Below are 19,431 nucleotides of genomic sequence, written 5' to 3' on the forward strand. Positions count from 1 at the left end.
GTAAATAATGTCTGTGAGAAATATTACAAGATAGGAGTAGACAGTTGCTGCCTATCTCCCTGGAGGACAGAATATGAGGAAGTGAATTGAAATTACAGGGATATGGATTTAGGTGAGATAGAAAGGACATCTTATGAGGATGAATGTACAGAATTTCTTTGTTTCTTGGGAGATATTTAAACATAATATTGAAAATCATATGCCTGGGAATGATTGAGATTTAGTACTCCTTGATGTTTTTTCCTACTAGATCTGGAGACAATTTTATACCAATTCACACTGGCTTTATGATATCCTACCAAGTTTATAGGCTTGTTGTTGGTTATTCTCTAGTTTAGAGAGGTCTCCCAATACCTTTCTCATTTCCAAAATTTATTTCTCCCCATTCTTCTAAGCAAAGCACCAGTGGCTCATGCCTTTAATCCTAGCTATTCATGAGGCTGAGATCCAAGAATCATGGTTCTAAGCCAGCTTAGGGCAGAAAAGTCTGTGAGACTCTTATCTCCAACTAACCCAAAATCTGGGCGTGGAGGTTATGGCTCAAGTGTCAGAGCACCAGCCATGAATAAAAAAGCTAAGGGATAGCACCTAGGCCCAAATACTGGCATACAAAACAAAACAAGATTAAAAAAAAACAAAACACAAAAATCCCAACCACTCCCTGCTCCACAGCGACATCTTGACAGTTCTCCATCTTTTTATTGTATTTATTTATTTTTACAAAATCCACTATGTTGTGCCCATATTTGGGTGTCTGCCTTAACTACTGTTTATTGCCAGTTTGCTTGGTTGTTCTCTTTCTTCTAACACATATAAGCTCCAAGACAGCCCAGACTGTGTTGTTCACACCAAACTACTGGCACATAGAATAGCACTTGGCAAAAAGAGAGAAAGAGTGAATTTTGTCAAAGCACATTATAAGTGTATATAGATTTATCCTCATGAAACTCCTTTCACAAGATTCACTGAGTAAGTGAGTGAAAGAGTGAACAAATGAGTGACTTACAATATACTAAACAAAGGCCAAAATAATCAAAGTACTTTTTTTTTTTTTTGCCAGTTCTGGGGCTTGAAATACGGGCCTGGGCACTGTCCCTGAGCTCCTTTTTGCTCAAGGTTAGCACTCTACCACTTGAGCCACAGCTCCACTTCTGGCTTTTTCTGGTGGTTAATTGGAGATAAAGAGTCTCACAGCCTTTCCTGCCTGGGCTGGCTTCAGACTGCGATCCTCAGATCTTAGCCTCCTGAGTAGCTAGAATTATAGTGGTGAGCTACTGGCACCAGGCCAAAATACATATTTAACCAGTAAGCTTGCTATTGTTAAAGTGAAAGGAGGACCAAAGTAGTATAGCCATGTGCCCTTGAACATGGCACACAGAATAGAAAAAGAAGAGTAGACCTTTTAGGAAGGAGTTCTAGGCATGGAGTTTTCCAAACGCAATTGTTGTAGCATCTAGGAGACACTGCTCACGGTGACCCTAATAGTTATATGACTCAGTAGGAAAGCTACCATTTTGACTAACACATTTTCCAGGTGTGCAAGTAGGCCACAATTCACATCTGTGACTTGGATCTGTGCTGTGTGCTGCCGACAGAATGTAAACGAAGGGAAAGTCAGCCAAATGAAGATCTGTGGGTTTGGTTTGGGTTTTTTTTTTTTTTTGACACAGAAGCAGATGCCACCCAACCCCCCAAATATACTAAATGCAGTCTGAGTTCCACCCCGGAGTGCGCTGTGGAAATTAAGAGGACTGAGGGCGGGCGGAATGCTGAGCTCTCCTCCCTGGCCTCTGCGTTCGGACCTCCACATTGCATCTAAATTTCTTGCAGGCTTCCCCAGGTCTAAATCTGAGGAAGTTCTGGATCCAAACTCTCATTGGCCCTCAAGCGGCCTCTTTATGCTTGTAGGACCCTGTAATTCCTTGTAATCCATTTGTACAATGAACCAGAGGTCTTCTTTGAATAAAAAGTAATTTAGGAGCCTGTATCATCAGCACTGACAACCCCAGTGTCTACACACCTTTTCCTGGCATAACAGCACCACAGGAAGGGGTTCTGGTTTTTCCTCTGCATTTACAAACTTATCTCTGTATTAATAATACTTTAAAGTCCCCTCTGAACTTTGCAGTCCAGGGGAGAAGAGATTAATAACTTCCCAGTTCAATGAAGAACATGCCATCCACCCAAGCACCCATGCGTGCTTCGCCATAGACAAGAGCTTGAGGTCCTTAGGAGAATCGGTAGCATGTGCTCCCACACAGGACACCCGTAGGTTGCCCTCCATTCTGCCTGAGTCTGTCTTTCTGACCCAGGATGAGTTGTATGGTTTGAGTGTTGGCTCTATGACCAAGGCCAGTCAGGGGGGAACAGACACGAGGAAAATGTTGGGGGTGATGAGCCCACAGAAAATCCTTAGGGCTCCACAGTCTTCCTGGAGTACTTTAGAGACCACATAGCACCCCTTCTTTGCAGGAGGTAGGAAAATGTTGCAAAGGCCTGTTAAAACATCTGAACAGTGAGTATTCCTGAGTCAAAATGCTATTCTGCTAAAATCTTTCTCTGGTTCTTTTGTAGAAACTGTTTTCGATGATGACTCCTAAACTGACTCATAGACATTTATATACCACTCCAAGTCAGCATGCTTAACGGCCTTATTTTCTGTCTCATACATGAAATGGACTTCACTCAAAGCTTGCTAGTTAGGAACCATTATTTGAAAACTGCAAAGCCCTACTATGAAACTCTCCTAAACTTTTGCCAAGAGGCTAGCTTTAGATTTGGGCACATTTCAGATGCTACACACAAAATGGTTGCTGCTTCTCTTTCTGCTCTAATGTAAAATGTGTTAGTCAGAGGGTGTGGCAATCAAAGGAAAAAAACCATGGCTCATGCTTGTAATCTGAGCTACTCTGAAGGCTGCAACCTAGGATCATGGTTGGAAGCAAACTCCGGGTAGGAAAGTCTGTGACACTTTTATCTCTAATTAACCACCAAAAAAGCCAGAAGTGGAAGTGTGGTTCAGGTGGTAGAGCACCAGCCTTGAGTGAAAAAGCTATGGGACAGCACCCAGGCCCTAAGTTCAAGCCCAACACCAGCACAAAAAATAAAATAAAATAATGAAATTTTAACAGAGTACGTTTTTCCTCAGAATTTTGAGGTTTGTGTCTAGCAATCAAGAGAAATAAGATATAATGTCTTCATATGACTTATAAATGGTTATCTTCCTAGCTGGTCTAATCGACAGTGTAACCAGCATTCAATGATTTACTGGAGAATGAAGAAAGTTCTAGCTTGCCTCTGGCTGACCAGTCTCTTACAGATTAGCCAGGTTCACCAGACTCTAGACATGCCTCAAAATGCCTGCCATTTCTTCTCCATATTTGCAGGGGACCAGGAAAGAAGCAGGAGAGAAGGCAGTGCATGTGTATTCTCCGGAACAAGAGGCAGCTGCATTCTCTACAGGTGTGGGAACCAACAGAGTCTCTGTTCATGCCTTGGGACTGGTGTGTGGGAAGTGGATCAGAATTTGGGGGGCTCATTTCACCACTTTTATTCCTTTTCCATTCATGCAAATATATTTGAAAATTCTTGTAACTTTAGAAAGACACGAAATTTTTGTGTTTATCAAAGAAGACGTGGCATGGGACAGAAAAAGGTGAAGTCTTAGGTTTCAGCATTTATTAGACTCTGGGGGCAGTGCTCCACACACTGTCAAAGAGGGTAATAAACTCCTAATTTCCTTTGTCATTTCCTGCACATTTATAGGTCTATTCTAAAGTCTTAAATTTTGGAGCAATGGTTTATATTTCTAGTTTGTCTATATTAACTCCCTTCCCTCCATCCCTCCCCCCTCCCTCCCTCATTTCTTCCTTCCTTCCTTCCTTCCCTTTCCTTCCTTCCTCCTTCTTTCCTTCCTTCCCTCCCTCCCCCTCCTGCCAGTACTAGGGTTTTAATTCAAGGCCTGGGCATTATTCCTCAGCTTTTTTCACTCAAGGCTGGTGCTCTACCACTTGTGCCTTTTAGTAGTTAATTGGAGATAAGAGTCTCATGGACTTTCCTGCCCAGGCTGTCTTGGAGCCACAATCCTTAGATCTCAGCCTCCTAAGTAGCTAGGATTACAACAAGCATTACACCTCCTACATGCATCTTATATTAACTTTCTTTAAATTCTAACAACAAAAAGAGAAGACCACAATATCACAATTGCAATGAACAGACTAAGCATTCCTTTTCTACCACCACTTAAACCACTTTACATGTTTTTACAAAACCCAATTCTTGCCAAACACATAAATGTGAAATGCAGTGGGAATGAACAACTTTCTCTTCCCCTCACTCATCCATCGAAACACCATCTGTCTGTGTGGCAGGCGTGCAGATCGCGGCCCTGCCAGCGGCAGGGAGCAGGCACACTAACCTGTGTGGGAATAGATGTACCACAGGGCACCTGTCAGGAGTGCTCCGATCACGAACGCTGCAAAGGCAATCCCCATCACGGTCAGGGTGTCCAGCCCGTGGAAAACGGCTGTAAATGAGGGAATCCAATATACTCAAGATTAGTCTGCATCTCACATGGCAATGTTCCATTTGTGTAGCAAACACTGTCATGAAGGCTGAGCACTGACTCATAAAACCCCAGAATGTAGTAAGACTTGTAGGAAAATACCCCATATTTTGTTACTTGCAATTGTTTTTTTTGGGGGGGGCGAATCAAAGTAAAAATGAAATGATCAAGTTTCTAAATATCAAAATAAAAATGAAATGAACAAGTTTCTAAATTGTAGTTCATTTTTAAAAAAGCTCATTTTAAAAATTAAGATTTGTAAATGTTGTAAAATCTTAGTGTCCTAGTCTAAGGACATAGGATTTGAATGATGACTTGAAAATTCACAAATCAATATGCTTTGGTGAATTTCCCTTATTAAAATCAAACTTAATTACTCTTTTGTTTCTTTTTGCTGGTACTAGGACTTGAATTCAGGGCCTGGGTGCTTTTATCTTTCTTGCTTTTTGTTTAAGGCTGGTACTCTACCACTAGACCCACAACTCCACTTCTGGGTTGTTTTTTTTAACTGGTGAATGGAGATACAAGTTTCTGGATTTGTCTGTCTGGGGTGTCTTTGAACTGTGATCCTCAGAGCTCAGCCTCATGAGTAGCTAGGATTACAAACATAAACCACCAAGCCTAGCTCTCAAACTCATTATTTCTTATTCATTGAGCATGTCCAACAATGAAGCAATGAAAACACACCCTTAGAATACATTGTAATATCTTCCTGAACATTTGTAAGTATGAAAGATAAAAGGAAGAAAGGGGTGAGAAGAAGCAAACAGAATAAGAACAAAGGCATCTTGTGGATCATAATATTTCATAGATCTCCTAATTAAACACTCAAATTTAACTATGTTTCTCTCAGGTCATTTAATACAGCCAACATTTCTTCACTTTATAGCCTTGATCTTTATGAAGGGAACAGAAATACTTCTCCATGAGGAGTGATGTCAGTTTCATCGTCAGCAAAACATATAAATAGAACGAATTGTTTCTCCATTTGGCAAAGATTTGTGTATTTGAAATTAACTCCAGGCCACAGAAATAGGATATTTCCTTTCATTTAAGAGAACTATCTTCTTTGAGTCACTTAAAAATGTCAAAATCTGTTTTCAAGGGAGAGAGGATTTGGATACATTCTTATTTGAAGGTCTTCTGGTTTATGTGGGGTGGGGGATTTCTTTGTTTTGTTTTATTTTTAATAAATTGGAGGTATAAGATCTTCCCCTGCCATTTCAATACCGTTTTTACTTTTCTACTCCACTCGGAAGCAACTCCAGCTAACTTCTATATAAATTAAATCTGTCTTTCAACTCACTTCAGTGTGAAAGATTCAGTTGTAGACAATCTCTCTAGCATTCCACAGGGTTTGGGATAAGTATGTGAAGCACAGAAGGGCCTGGAAGGATCGGAACTCCCAAGTCTGATTCCCTACTCTTCTATCTAGCCCTATGCCCCTGGGGATGTTCATTTAAATAAAAAAAATGAAGATTATTCACTGAAGGCAGGAGTTTGTGTACTTCTAAAAAGAATTTCCAAAAATTAGGAAAGGCTCTGGGGGTGTGTGTGTACAAGGGGTAATACCCAACTAACTCATCCATAGCATACCTATTAGAGAATGATTTATATTCTTTATGCCTTCAGAGGAAATGAGGAACTATGATTACAAATTTTTAGCGAAAACACTCTAAAATTCCAAAGTCAGGGACGGCATTTATGAAAATCAGATGAAGTAAGTAAGGGAGAATATATCTGCCTTGATTCTTTTGAAACTCATCTGCTTGGAGAAACTTGGATTTGCCGTGATCCATTTGGGTATTATGACATCATCTGAGGGCCACACACAATTATCCATACAAGCCATGGGCACACACAAGAAGCAAACAAGAAGCCCATGAGTCTGCCCAGTCATGAACGGAATGATTTCATGGGACTTACACAGCTATCCCCCGATTAGAGGAATGGTTTAGGAGCTTTCATACAGACAGTGTGAACACTGACTGTTCCATAGATGTGACAAGCTCAGGCCTGGATCCCAATCCTGAGATTCTCCGGGTGGGAAGGGGGGAGGGGAGGACGGAAAGTACACCTAAAGGAACTTGGGGCAGAAAGCTAATAGGGGGTCATGGCAGACTCCTGTCTCTTTTTTGTTTGCTTATTTTAGGGACTTGAACTCAAAACCTGCTGCTGTTGCTTACCGACTAGCACTCTACCAACCGAGCCAGGCCTTTAACTCTCCTAGACTCCTGTTCTCAATGCCAATGTTAACCAGAGGTAACTTGCTGAACTATTTCTTGTTCACATTGTCTTCGATACAAAATGAGGAGCTTGACCTTCGTAATTTCCAGCTCCTCATTTTGCAGTCATTTGGTGCTGTCCTGAGTCATTTTCCTACCTGGACCCCTCCCTGGTTCCCTAGCCCTTCAATTAGAGATTGTCTTAAACACATGACCACAAGTTCCATCAGCATTTCCCTGGGCAAGGAAATATTACTTTCAGATCTCTCTAAAGCCTCTGTAGGTCATGACCCGTGTCAACAGGCCAACAAATGCATGTTTTCTAATGGTAGAAGTAGAGGGAAAAAGAAAGAGGAAGGTGAAGATGAAGGAAGGGCAGAAGAAAAGAAGAAATCATGGGGGGGGGAGAAAAAGAGAAGAAGGAATGAGAATTCTTATCAAAACTCAAAGTTTGGCAAACCTCCACTTGCCAACTCATTCTTAATAAAAAAAAAAAAAGCCAGAAGGCTTTATTTTGAAATAGTTGCATAAAGACTTACGTGGAGGAAACGGACTGGGTTCCTTCATGTTCGGAACATTTTCTGAAACAAAAGCATAAGTCATCATGAAATAAAAAGAAAAAAAAGAACACCCAAGATTGAAGCAAGGGGTCATCAAAATCTCAGCAGAAGCCAACATTTTCCTGTAAATAAATCCTCTGGGAATGTGCTGGTGACAACCCTCTTTCCATAGCAAAACTGTAACCTGGGTTACTCCAAAATTTTAAGCACTGAACTTTTATTATTAATTATAGAAGTTGCCCAGTTTGAAGGCAAATATATCAACTTAGGGAAATGGTGCCTGAATATACTTACATGTGTGTAGGAGTACACCTTTATGTTTAGTTACAAAAGCAATCAGTATCTTTAAACATCATTCTTCTCCAGTGGAGTCACACTATTACCCTAATTTTAAGATATTCTTTCATGTGAGTGGTGTGCATGTGTGTACACACATGCGCACCAGTTTTGTGGCTTGAATTCAGGGCCTGGGTACTGTCCTTGAGCTTTTTTTGTTCAGGGCTAGCACACTACCACTTGAGCCACAGCTCTCCTTCGGGTGAATCTCACAAACTTTCCTGCCTGGGCTGGCTTCTAACCATAATACTCAGATCTTTGCCTCCTGAGTAGCTAGGATTATAGGCATGAGCCACTGGTGCCGGCAATATATTCTTTTAAGGACTTATATATTTTGTGTCTTTATTAGTATCACACGGCTGTCCTCTATTCAGTCCTCTGGATAACCAGTCTTCTTTTTGCCTCTTCCTTGCCACCAGCAAATGCTTCCTCCTCTACACCTGTCCCAACAATGTTTCCACCTGGATTAATCTCCTTAATGACTTCCCTGCATATGGGGGGGGGGAATCTCAACTGTTCAGCATGAAACACCAAGTTTCCCCTCCCACTTCTTCTCATGGCTTCCTACACCCATGCTGAGCAACTCACACTTATTTACACAACATCTCCATCTCTCCATCTCTCTCCTCCCTGAAAGCAAGGCTGCCGCTCCCACCATTGCACACAGCATCCCTCTTGGGTCACTTTGATGCCAAATCACATTCTAACTTGCTGGAGGGGAAAGAGGGCTCCACACTTTTTTTTTCCTCTGCTTTGAGGGCAGTTCTAGTTCTGACTCATTTGTGCATCCTCAGGGCTCAGATGAGCAGAGAATTGCCCTTTGAGAAGGGTGTAGTGAAGGCTGATTAACATGCTGGTGAACTTTTTTGAAAATGGAGGAAAAGAGGAATAAGAATATTAAAGTATGTCTAGGTTCCAATATTTCTAGATACTTCACAAAGTGTCACATGGCCAAGAGTTCAGTGGGGGTTCACCCCAGTCCTGTGAGAGAGGCAGAAAAATCATTTTTTTCACTATTGTACCAGATGTCATTCAATGGATGAATGGATCAAGAAAAGTGTGACACACATATATATACAAACACACATACATGTGTATGTAATATGTAACAAATATTTGTGCATATACAATATATCTGTGTACATATATGTATATCTACACACCGAGATATAAAATGGAATTTTACTCATCTACCAAGAAGAATGCTATTATGTCATTTGCAGAGAAATGGATGGACTTGAAAAAAAAAGTTATGTTAAGTGAAGTGAGTCAGACCCAGAGAGACAAAGAACACATTTTCTCTTCTATGTGGAAGTTAGATTTAATTTGTAAATATATAGGTAAACTCGCACAGGGTCATGTGCATATATACACGAACGTATTGACTAAAGTATGGCACATGCAGGTGAGAATACTCCTTCAAACAACTAACTTATAGTCTAATAAGATAACCGTTAGGAAGCTAGAACTTGAAGTGTGGGGAGGGGAAGGAGGAAGACAAAGGGAGGGGGTAGACAAATCGAGGAAGGGTGGCTGAACGCAGTCATAATAATCAATGTGAAAATATATGTAAGAACAGAACTAGGGAAATTGAGGGGATGAGTGGGTTTGAGAGATGGGGGAGGATGATGGATGGGGTAACATTGATAAGATACACTGTACTCACAAACTGACATATTGAATTGAAACCTTGTACCATAACTTCGATGTGTGTTTGGTGCCTCTCTTTTTTGGCTCCATTTTCATTCAATAAAAAAGAAACACATACCTTGCATTTGAATCCACAGTGGAGCAAACAGAACTCATGAAAATTTGACTAAAATAAGCAGTAAGTGATTTGATTTTTATTTTTTTAAAAAAAGTTAACATGGTGAGAAAAGATAGGAATTCAATTTCTCAGGATGACCATCTCAGCTGATGGAATTTCTGCAGCATAGTTACCAGTGGTCTAGTTCTAGGGGGAGAAACGCTACTGGGCCATTACAACTGAATGGTGGCCCTGGAGCTGTGGTGGCACTGGGGTGGGGACACGTACAAAAGTTATACTTCAATAAAATTACTAAGAAAATAAAAATGACTTTGAATTTGGAATAACAAAAATCTAGCCAGGTGCTGGTAGGTCATGCCTGTAATCCTGGCTTATTTAGGAGAATGACATCTGAGGATAGTGGTTCAAAGCCAGTGAGGGCAGGAAAGCCCATGAGACTTTTATTTCCAATTAACCACCAAAAAGCCAAAAGTAGAGCTGTGGCTCAAGTGGTAGACCACTAGTCTTGAGCAAAAAAAATCTCAGAGATAGCACTTGTGCCCTGAGTTCAAGCCCCACGACCAACACAAAGAGAAAGAGAAAGAGAAAAAAAAAGAGAAAGAGAGAGCAAAAGAGAGAAAAGGAAAGAAAGAAAGAGATCTAATTCAGTATACATAGCACACTCTTAGTACACAAGCTACAAAATGGACTCTTCTGAAAGCCTAACTCTCTCAGCCAATAAGTGGCTTAATAATCATGGTAGTAACGTCTCGTATTTGTATATTAGTGTTGTGTTTAACAATTGACAAAAGTGTTCATTTACATTATCTCATCTTAAACCCTCAGAGACAACACAAAGGAGGAGTATCTAACCACAAACCTCGCCTACTTGCAAGAAGTAAGAGTTTATGCGCTGAACTAAGTCCAAAGGCATTTAAAGGCCTCAATGGCCTACATCATGTAAGAAGTACACGCACGTTTCTGGGAAGAATTCCATCCAGTTCACCGCCTGTGGTGAAACCCTGCCACGCAGAATCCCCAAGTGGGTTAAGAATAATGATTCTCCCGAAGAAGACCTCACATGTAAGAATTTATGGTTTACAACAAGGCCTGAGTAACGGATGGCATTGTTTTAAAACTCTTAATGGGTTTATGTTGTGATCTAATCTTCTCTCTTCCCCCACCCCAAATAGGGCCTTGTCAGAGAGCTCAACTGAAACCCCTGCTGCTCCTTTCTCCTGCGTGAAGTTCCTTCAAGATTGTGCATCAAAAATAACAAGAGGCTGCAGAATTGAGGACCACAATTTTATCCTCAAACATTTTGTTCCTCTATTCCCCCCACCATAACCCCCAAGGAGAATGAAAATAGTTTCATCTCCACCAGAACCCTATAATCGAGCTGGCATGCTGCAAGGAAACGAGTGGATGTAACAATATTTACTTTGGGATTGAGGCTCAGACTGTAAGAAAGGAATCCTAGACATGGCTGGAGCAACCATTTTAACAATCGATTTCTCTGCAGAAAGAATAAACTATAATCAACATTCTGAATCAAGATCTTTTCACATACTCTGAGCAAATTTTGGTTTACCTCTAGAACCAGATTTCTCTCCTCGGATGGGAGGTATGGTTTTCATGTGCCGGACATTTCTGCATGAGTAACTGACCACAGCTTTTGACCCACTGGTTTTTAATTCCGTTCTTCTGAACATCATTGGTCTACAGCAGGCCCCAGGGAAACAAGGCGTCAAACTGATACCCACATCTATTGACATGTGGCAAAGAGGAAGGACAGGGTAAGGGTGTCTCCTCTTGGAGATGCTTTGGTCAGGCTTTGTGCAGCCCCTATTCAGGATGCTTCACTGTTTCTGAATTTCTTCCCTGGGTTCATTCAATATTTATAGCATGTATTGCAGTGGGCCGTTCACTTGTTCACATCCCGCCATCGGATAGAGCTTCTCACCAAGGAAAGTGATCTTTAGAAACCTGGAAATGTCTACAGACATAATGGGTTGTATAACAACAGATAGGTTGCTCTTGGCACCTAGTACATAGAGACCAAGAACAGCTCCTCATTCTACAATGCCTGAGGCAGCCCTTCACCCCAGAGGCACCCAACCCAAAATGTCCTCATTGTTGAGATTGAAAAGCACTGCAGTAGAATGTAAAGGCCTAAAAGGCAGGGATCATTTGTCAGCTCCATGTCTAGCAGGGGCTCAGTAAACATTGTTTTTAAATAAAGAACCATAAGTATCACCAATCTCGCATGTATCTAATTCCTGGTACTGGCCACTGAAACCCAAGCCAGTCTTCACACGGCTTTCAGAGCAGTCACCATAAAGCATAGAAACACTGGTTCCTACGCAAGATCTTCTGATGCGTTTAACCTTCAGAAAGGCAGAGGGGAGTCTCATGGATGAAGTCTGTGTCTGGATTTCTTTCCAAAGGACCCAGTAGGCAAATAGGAAGTGATGGAACAAGAGTCAATGTCACCATGAACACTAGTTGGTGAAAGCAGATGGAGGGGGTCAAGGGGGTTCATTCTATCTCTGTATACATTTGAAATTTCCTCCAAATAAAAAGGTGGGATTTTTTATTCCTTTAAATGAAAAGCATTTAGAACTATAAAAATCCCTAGAATGACCCCACTCTTTATTAGATTGGAAACTAGATACCTTACTTTGTCAGTTAGGCATCTCTCCCATCTTTCTACTATTTCTCCTCTTCTCTACCTTAGCCTGAGGACAAAACTGGCTACTTCTTTATTTCTGTTCTGGAAAAAAAAAATCAAAAGTGTTCCAAAAAGTAGTGTACCTCCCTTGGATTAATTTCCAACTGACATTCGCAACTTTCCCTCCCATTTCCCTTTTCCTACCCTCGCCCCCACCACCAAAGAAACCTAGTCTGGCTAAGAAGAAGGAGAGGAAATTGAAATTTACTGAGTATCCATGATGTGCAAGTGCTTTTATTTTTAAATGTAATGGAAATGTGGAGAGAAGCCAGTATTTCAGACATTTAAACTTGCACATAAGTATTAGGGGTAAATCACGGCAAATTTGGGGTAGTTACCTATTGCTCTCTTATGTCCACTTATCCGTGCGTGTGTGTGTGTGTGTGTGTGTGTGTGTGTGTGTGTGTGTACATTCTATTTCAGAGAAATGGTCGCTCTTCCTCCTCACCCTGTTTGGAAACCATCACTGACATGGCCCAACCACTTTTTATTGTGTGAAGTCAACTGTTTTCAGATGCTATAAAGAGAGGTCAGAGCATGCAAAGCAAAGAGTAACAACATGCCTTCGCTTCAAAATACTTCAGAAACTATGGCAGGATGGCACCATCTCAACTATTTTAATTGTTTTGGCATATACCAAAACATGTATAATAAACTATTCATGCTCTCTGTCCTTCTCTCTGTCTCTCAGAATAACAGCTCACAGGAATTCTCCTAAACTTTAATACACATTTAAACAGTTTACACATTTATTAACATCTTAACCCTTTAGAGTAGCAGACTTCTTTCCCCCCATAAAACTCTTCCTTTTACTTCCAGTTCATATTCATTAGAATACTGGGGTGTTACCTTAAATACAAACGTGTCATGGGGTGGAGACAGGAAAAGGGGTGTGAGGAGAAAGCTGCCTAGGTTACTGTGCTTTGTTTTGGTGGTGGTTGTTGTTTTAGTGCCAGTCCTAGCGCTTGAACTCAATCAAGGGCTGGGTATTGTCCTGAGCTCTTTTGTTCAAGGCTAGCATTTTACCACTAGAACCACAACACCACTTCTGGCTTTTTGCTGGCTAATTAGAGGTAAGAGTCTCGCAGACTTTCCTGCCCCTGAATAGCTAGGATAACAACCCTCAAGCTATAGGCAATGGGCTACATGTTTTGCTTTTTTTTTTAATTAAAAACTAGAATCAATCATCTAAGGCAAGGCTACAGAATCAAATTTCTGGATTTCAATCTTGGGTCTGCCATTCATGGGCTGCATGGGCTTAGCCAAGCTCTTTAAGCTCTCTCTGTAAGAGGTGTTTCAAGGACTACTACAATAATCACCCTAGATGGGCTGAGAAGGTGGCTCAGTGGTACAGTGCTTGCCTTACATGCATGAGGCCCTGGGTTCCATTCCTCAGCACCACATAAGCAGAAAAAGCCAGAAGTGGCGCTGTGGCTCAAGTGATAAAGCCTGGAACAGTGCCCAGGCCCAGAGTTCAAGCCCCACGACCGACCAAAAAAAAAATCACTCAGCACAGAACCTTGTACAAAGTGATTATCGTCATTATCACACCAGCACCACCAATGCCTTTCCATCCATTACCGAAAGCTTAAGTCATAAAAGAATGATAAGCCAACACTGGCTCCCACAGGTGGCAAAAATGTGCTCAAGACTATCCCATTAGAAACAGCAGCCCAGAGAAGGAACCCAAAATGATTTATATAAATTTGATGGCCTACTTGCTCTGCAGAAAAAGCACCTAAAAGGACAGCTGAGCCTGGCTGGCCGCCTTCATCAGCTGCCCCAGAACACACCCCCTCGCCACCCCCCTCCCAGGAACCAAATAGCCTGAAGCTCTGCCAGGGCTTTCCAAGGATACCTCTGTAGGGATAGGACAATGAAGCATCTCCTTGGTTGGGAAATCATTACCCAAAAAGCTAATCTCAGAAGGTGATCTGCCCACTCTGAGGATAAACAGGCATGACCTTGCTATGATGCACGTCAGCCAACAAGGCCCACAAGACCTTTGCTGAGAAGCAAGCCAAGTCACAGTGAGGTAGAGGAGGTGGAAAGAAAGTCTAATTTCTCTTATTCTCCAAAACTGTTTCCCTCCTTCGTGGAGAGAAGAAAATTAATACAGAGGGAGATGAAAGGGGTGACACAGTTCTAGATGCATTATACTTACAAATTGACAGTTTAAACTGAACCCCCTTTGTAAAACTACTTAAAGATAAGTTTAAAAAGAAGATGATGATGGAGGAGGAAGAGAAGGAGCAGGAGCAGGAGCAGCAGCAGCAGCAGCAGCAGTAGTTGGGTGCTGGTGGCTCACAGCTGTAATCCTAGCTACTCAGGAGGCTGAGATCTGAGGATTGTGGTTTGGAGCCAGCAGCATGGGCAAGAAAGTCTATGCAACTCTTATTTCCAATAAACTACTCAAAAAAACTGGATGTGGCACTGTGGCTAAAGTGGTACAGTGCTAGCCTTCAGGAAAAAAGAAGCTCAGGGACAGTGCCCAGGCCCAGAGTTCAAACCCAAGGAGCAGCAAAAGGAAGAAGGAGGGGGAGGACAAAAATGAGGTGGGGGGAGGAAAAATGAATACACAAAGAACTGAAAATTGCCAGAAAACAGACCCAATCAGTTCCAAGTGAGAAAGCAAATCTGCATATAGCCTCCCCTCCTCAGAACCTGGCCTGTATTAAACAGTTTAAACTGTTCAATTGTTTAATAAAACTAAAAGCAATAAATTTTCCTCCCTCACATGCAGCTCCCCTAAAATCTAGTCTCAATGAGCAGATCTCATGAAACTGCTTTGATACTTGGTACAACTTTCCTTTTGAACTTTTATGGAACGAAAACACTTCACTTTCAATATAATTACAGTAAGTTTAAATAAAAGTAATTGCCTAGTTTACAAGAGAAATTACTTAGAAAAATACCACCAAAGTTAAAAAAAAGAATGAAGGAATGGCTGGAGGTTATACCTTGGCAATATTAATTCCTAATTATTGTCTGGCATGGGAAAATACCAGCTATTTGCCTTCAATTACCAGCAGAAACACTTTTTCAAAAGAGGTAACAGAACAGATGGAGTATGAGGTAGCTATGTCCATTGTTAAATCACTTTCCTAGTACAAAAAAGAGCCACGTGTGGTCTAATTGTGACTTCTTGGCAACACAATTAATTTGTTCTTATTTTCCCCCTGGACCCAATGAAAAGCCACATCACTGAAAGAAAGACAGCACTTTCAAATGGTTGGAAAAACCAATCCATAAAAGTAAAACAAGCAACAATGAAAACATTATGGAGGAACCCACAAACATCTAAATTGTAACAGGTAGTTAAAAGCAGCTTTTGCCAAAAAAGCAGGGGGACTCTACCCTGGGGCCAAGAAAAGCATCCCAGCCTCCATTTTTGTATTACTCTTTGCTCTGTGCTTTCCTGTTGCAGCCATCTTGGAACCCAGGACTGATTGATACTGTCTTTACAGAGAGAGCTGGAGAAAACTGCCTTAAGGAAATGACCAGCAATCTGTCCTCCATAGAACCAGCATCTGTCCTCCTCACCCTGAACCTACCTGTCTGTCCAGATTGCTTCTTTCTAGCTTGGCAGTGACTTCAACTTTCCCTACAATTCCCTTCCCAAACCAGGAGGAAATAATAATCAACCAAACCACACCCCTGCTCCAATTCTCTATTTCAACCTAACATTCATGTGTGTACCCCAAGAGGAGGGCATGAAGTGCTTATGTTTCCTTTTCCCATCGCATACTTGCGCCTCATAATAAAACTTGCTTTTTCTGCCCTTTACCATAACTTATCTCTTTATTTGGGGTGGTGGACTCAGAGTGGCCAAACCTGATGAGCAGAATTCGTGGAATTTGGGTGTTAGGATCCGAAACTCTGGTTTCATAACCCACACGTTTCAAGTTTAGGCTGGTTGGCAAGTGGACTAACAATTCTTTTGCTTCCTTCAGTAATAGGGCTGTGTATTGCTTTTGAAAAAGGGCTTCCGGGCTCCCTTTCCAGATGAAGAACATAAATAAAGCCCAAAGAGGAGCAGGTGGCCCAAGAAAGCCAACAGCGGTGCTGTGTGAACCAGTTCGAAGCCAGTGCCCTTCCCACCACTCCTGCCTTTCCGATGTGAGCATGCAGTGTTCCCTAGGGAGGGGACAGGACAGCTGCCAACAGCAGACAGGATGATTGGAAGGTCCCAGCTGTCTTCATAAAGGTCACACTACCAATGAGACAATGGCCAGCACCCACCTGCCTCTGTTCTGCCAACTCCCTTTCTAGCAATTCTCAGATCACCGGACTCTGAGCTCTGGTGTCTGCACTGGCCAGCAGGTCTCCCTGCTAAGAGTAAGACCCAGCAGCTGGAGCCAGGCTCCCCTCCATCCTTAGTCAAGACCCTTGCTACCTGGGGTCTTCTCTGTCCTTTACGGTGGTGAGGCAGCCTAGGGCTCCACTCCCGAGATATCTCAACTGTGGAGGCTTGGGGACCCACACACCCCATGCCAATACCACACCTCTCAGGGTTGGGCGCCCCTTTCATTTGTCCCAGAAAATGGCCATTTGTTGAAGGCTCCTTCCCGTGCAGGAAGAGGCACCCTTGGCTTCCAGCAATAAAGAAGACTGGGTAGACTTCTGAAAGCTGAATTATGAGAAGCATGTGGACAGTGGCTCTCCACCTTCTCTCTGCCTGAACATCTAAGATGACAATGCTCCCAGAACATGACCCCTTCTCAAAGGCTTCTGAGGTTTAGAAGAAGTGTTAGTAACAGCTGGTAGCCAGCAAGACCATTAGCAGCAGATCATAAAAAGATGGGCGGCAGGCTGCACATATCCCCATACACTGGGACTTGATTGCAATCTTTTTTTTTTTTTGTCAGTTGTAGGGCTTGAACTCAGGGCCTCAGCACTGTCTGAGCCTCTGTGCTCAAGGCTAGTGCTCTACCACTTGAGCTACAGCACCACTTCTAGTTTTTCAGTGGTCAATTGGAGATAAGAGTCTCATGGGACTTTTCTTCCCTGACAGGCTTTGAACTGCACTCCTCAGATCTCAGCCTTCTGAGTAGCTAGGATTATAGACGTGAGCCACTGACACCCAGCTCTAATGTTTTTAAAGAAGAAATGATTTGCAAACGTGTCACTGCTACCTCAGCCACAGTGGCCCTAGAAGGACTAACTGAAGAAAAGACTCCTTGGGCAAAGGAGCCTCTTCTAAAGCTACTAACAGACTTTTGTTTTGTTTTACTAAAATCAGATTTGATCTACAGCATTAGATTTTCTTACAAGCATCTGTTGGCCAAACAAACCTTTATATTCCGCTTGGTGGATCACCGCCAGGGGCCTGGTGAACGTCTTCTTATTCTGCATCATGGCCCAGATCATGGCGGCATCCAGTGAGGTGCAAGCTTCATCGGGAGGCACGCACTGTAGAGGCAGATCAAGGCAGTTAGGGGTCATGCAAAAGTGCCTCCCCCAGCCCAGTCCCAACAATTGTCCTACGGCCCCTTATGAGACAGCTCACAGCTGCTTGCCACAGGAAAACAGGAGATTTGTATGCTTCTCAAAGAACCCTAAATTATCAGGGAGATATAGTGGCAGGCCCAGTGTATTTTCAGCTGTACTGAAAGATGCAAAATCTACTGGACAGCATATAAATCGTATCCTCCCTGTCCCCGTTTGCCACAAAACAACCAGAAGTTTTAGAATTAGTTTGAAAAGTAGAGACATGATACGAGTAATGCTGGCCCTTCACCAGGCTGGCCTCATAGAAATGGTTCATGGTAACATGTATGACAAATGTTGTGATTATGGTAAACTTCATGTATTGAGTTATGAGGGTGACAGATGTTATGTTTGCTCTCCAGAAAGATAATCATGTTGTCAAGTTTGTTTGATTTATTTTTATTTATTTTTAATTTGTAATGCTCTGCAAAAAATTAACTAAGGTCTTCTTTTCTTTCCCTGTGTTGATTTAACTCTAGCATGCCAAGCACTTAGTGTGTGCTTTGCTTCTGAGTAATACTCCTACTCAGCTCAGCTGTTTAATGTTTCAAAATGCAGGTCCTAGGATCCTTAAAATCAGGCCCTTCTAGCTATTTAAGTTCTCAAATTTATACCTGGAGTTCACTATATCTGAACAAAAATGTATGATCATACTTCAGTGCTTTTCCTTTAAAATAAATTTCATAATTGCTTCTCAGCCTTTTGGCTATGATCTCAATAATTTTCTTTACTTGTCTAAGCTCATCAGTAAGTAACACTAAAATTAACCAATCATTTGAAATGTTTACAACAAGGCATTCTCCAAAAGCTAACTGTTTCAGCTCTCCCAATCACAGAGGAGTAAGATGTGAGGATTTATTATTATCAAGGCTTCTCTGGGCACATACAAACCCACACACATATTAGAAGACAACTGTAAGCCAGGCACGGTTGTGCACACCAGTAATCCCAGCACTCAGGAGGTAAAAGCCAGAGCAGAGGAACAAGAGTTTGAGAGTGGCATAGTGTTTTGATTGTTCATGAATTCTGTGATCTTTTGCTGCGATTTACGCATCTGGGTTCAGGGTTAATAAGAGGGCATTCAGTTTAGGGATCAAATTCAGTCGTGATGGGATGTGGTTTAAAAATACAGAATGCTTCATGAATTTGCCTGTCCTCCTTGCTGGGAGACTATGCTAATCCTCTCTGTATCATTCCAGTTTTAGAATATGTGCTGTTGAAGTGAGCACAGATGAAGAGTTTAAGAGCAGGCCAAGCTAGACAGCCAGTTCAAAGCCACCCAAGTTGAGATGCTGTCCCCCAAAGCAAGTGCTGGGGCTGTAGTTCAACAGTAGAGTATCTTCTAGAGCATGCACAAGGCTCCAGGCTTGATCTCCAGGACCAAAAGGAAAAACAAAACAAAAACGAAAAAGAAGACTACGATCTCATCAATTTTCAGAAAGAGAGACACAATTATTGAAAGGGTTTGCATTTTCCTTTCCTACTTTATTTTACTCTTACTGTCTATTAGTTCTTTTTTTAAGTTCGAATCAATGAAAGTGTCTCTATCTTAGTGGGTGACACTGAGCTAGACATTTAACTCTGTTCAGTTTAACTCTGGGCCTGTTTTATCCTCAAAGGGCAGTGTGGCTCTTCAGGACCTCTCCTTCAGAAACTCCTAGGTTCTTTCTATCATCACAGAAGCACTCAGAAGTCACTAGAAACTTGGAAGTATTTCCTATAAACAAAATAAATGGATATTTTTCATATGTGGACTAAAGAAATGGATGTCTGGGGGA

At 41.9% G+C, this 19,431-nt stretch overlaps 1 protein-coding gene across 1 annotated transcript in view; it reads right to left on the reverse strand.

The window, feature by feature from the left end:
* Positions 1-19,431, reverse strand: part of Tgfbr3 (transforming growth factor, beta receptor III) — a 72,477-nt gene that overhangs the window by 7,643 nt on the left and 45,403 nt on the right. Inside the window, exons 12-14 of the mRNA XM_013018232.1 lie at positions 17,458-17,575; positions 7,329-7,370; positions 4,418-4,525 (exon numbers count right to left, since the gene is read on the reverse strand). Of these exons, the coding sequence (XP_012873686.1) occupies positions 4,418-4,525; positions 7,329-7,370; positions 17,458-17,575 (268 nt within the window). The remainder of the gene's footprint in view (positions 1-4,417; positions 4,526-7,328; positions 7,371-17,457; positions 17,576-19,431) is intronic.

The sequence above is a fragment of the Dipodomys ordii genome, unplaced genomic scaffold (genome assembly GCF_000151885.1).
Source record: "Dipodomys ordii isolate 6190 unplaced genomic scaffold, Dord_2.0 Scaffold39, whole genome shotgun sequence".
NCBI lineage: Eukaryota > Metazoa > Chordata > Mammalia > Rodentia > Heteromyidae > Dipodomys > Dipodomys ordii.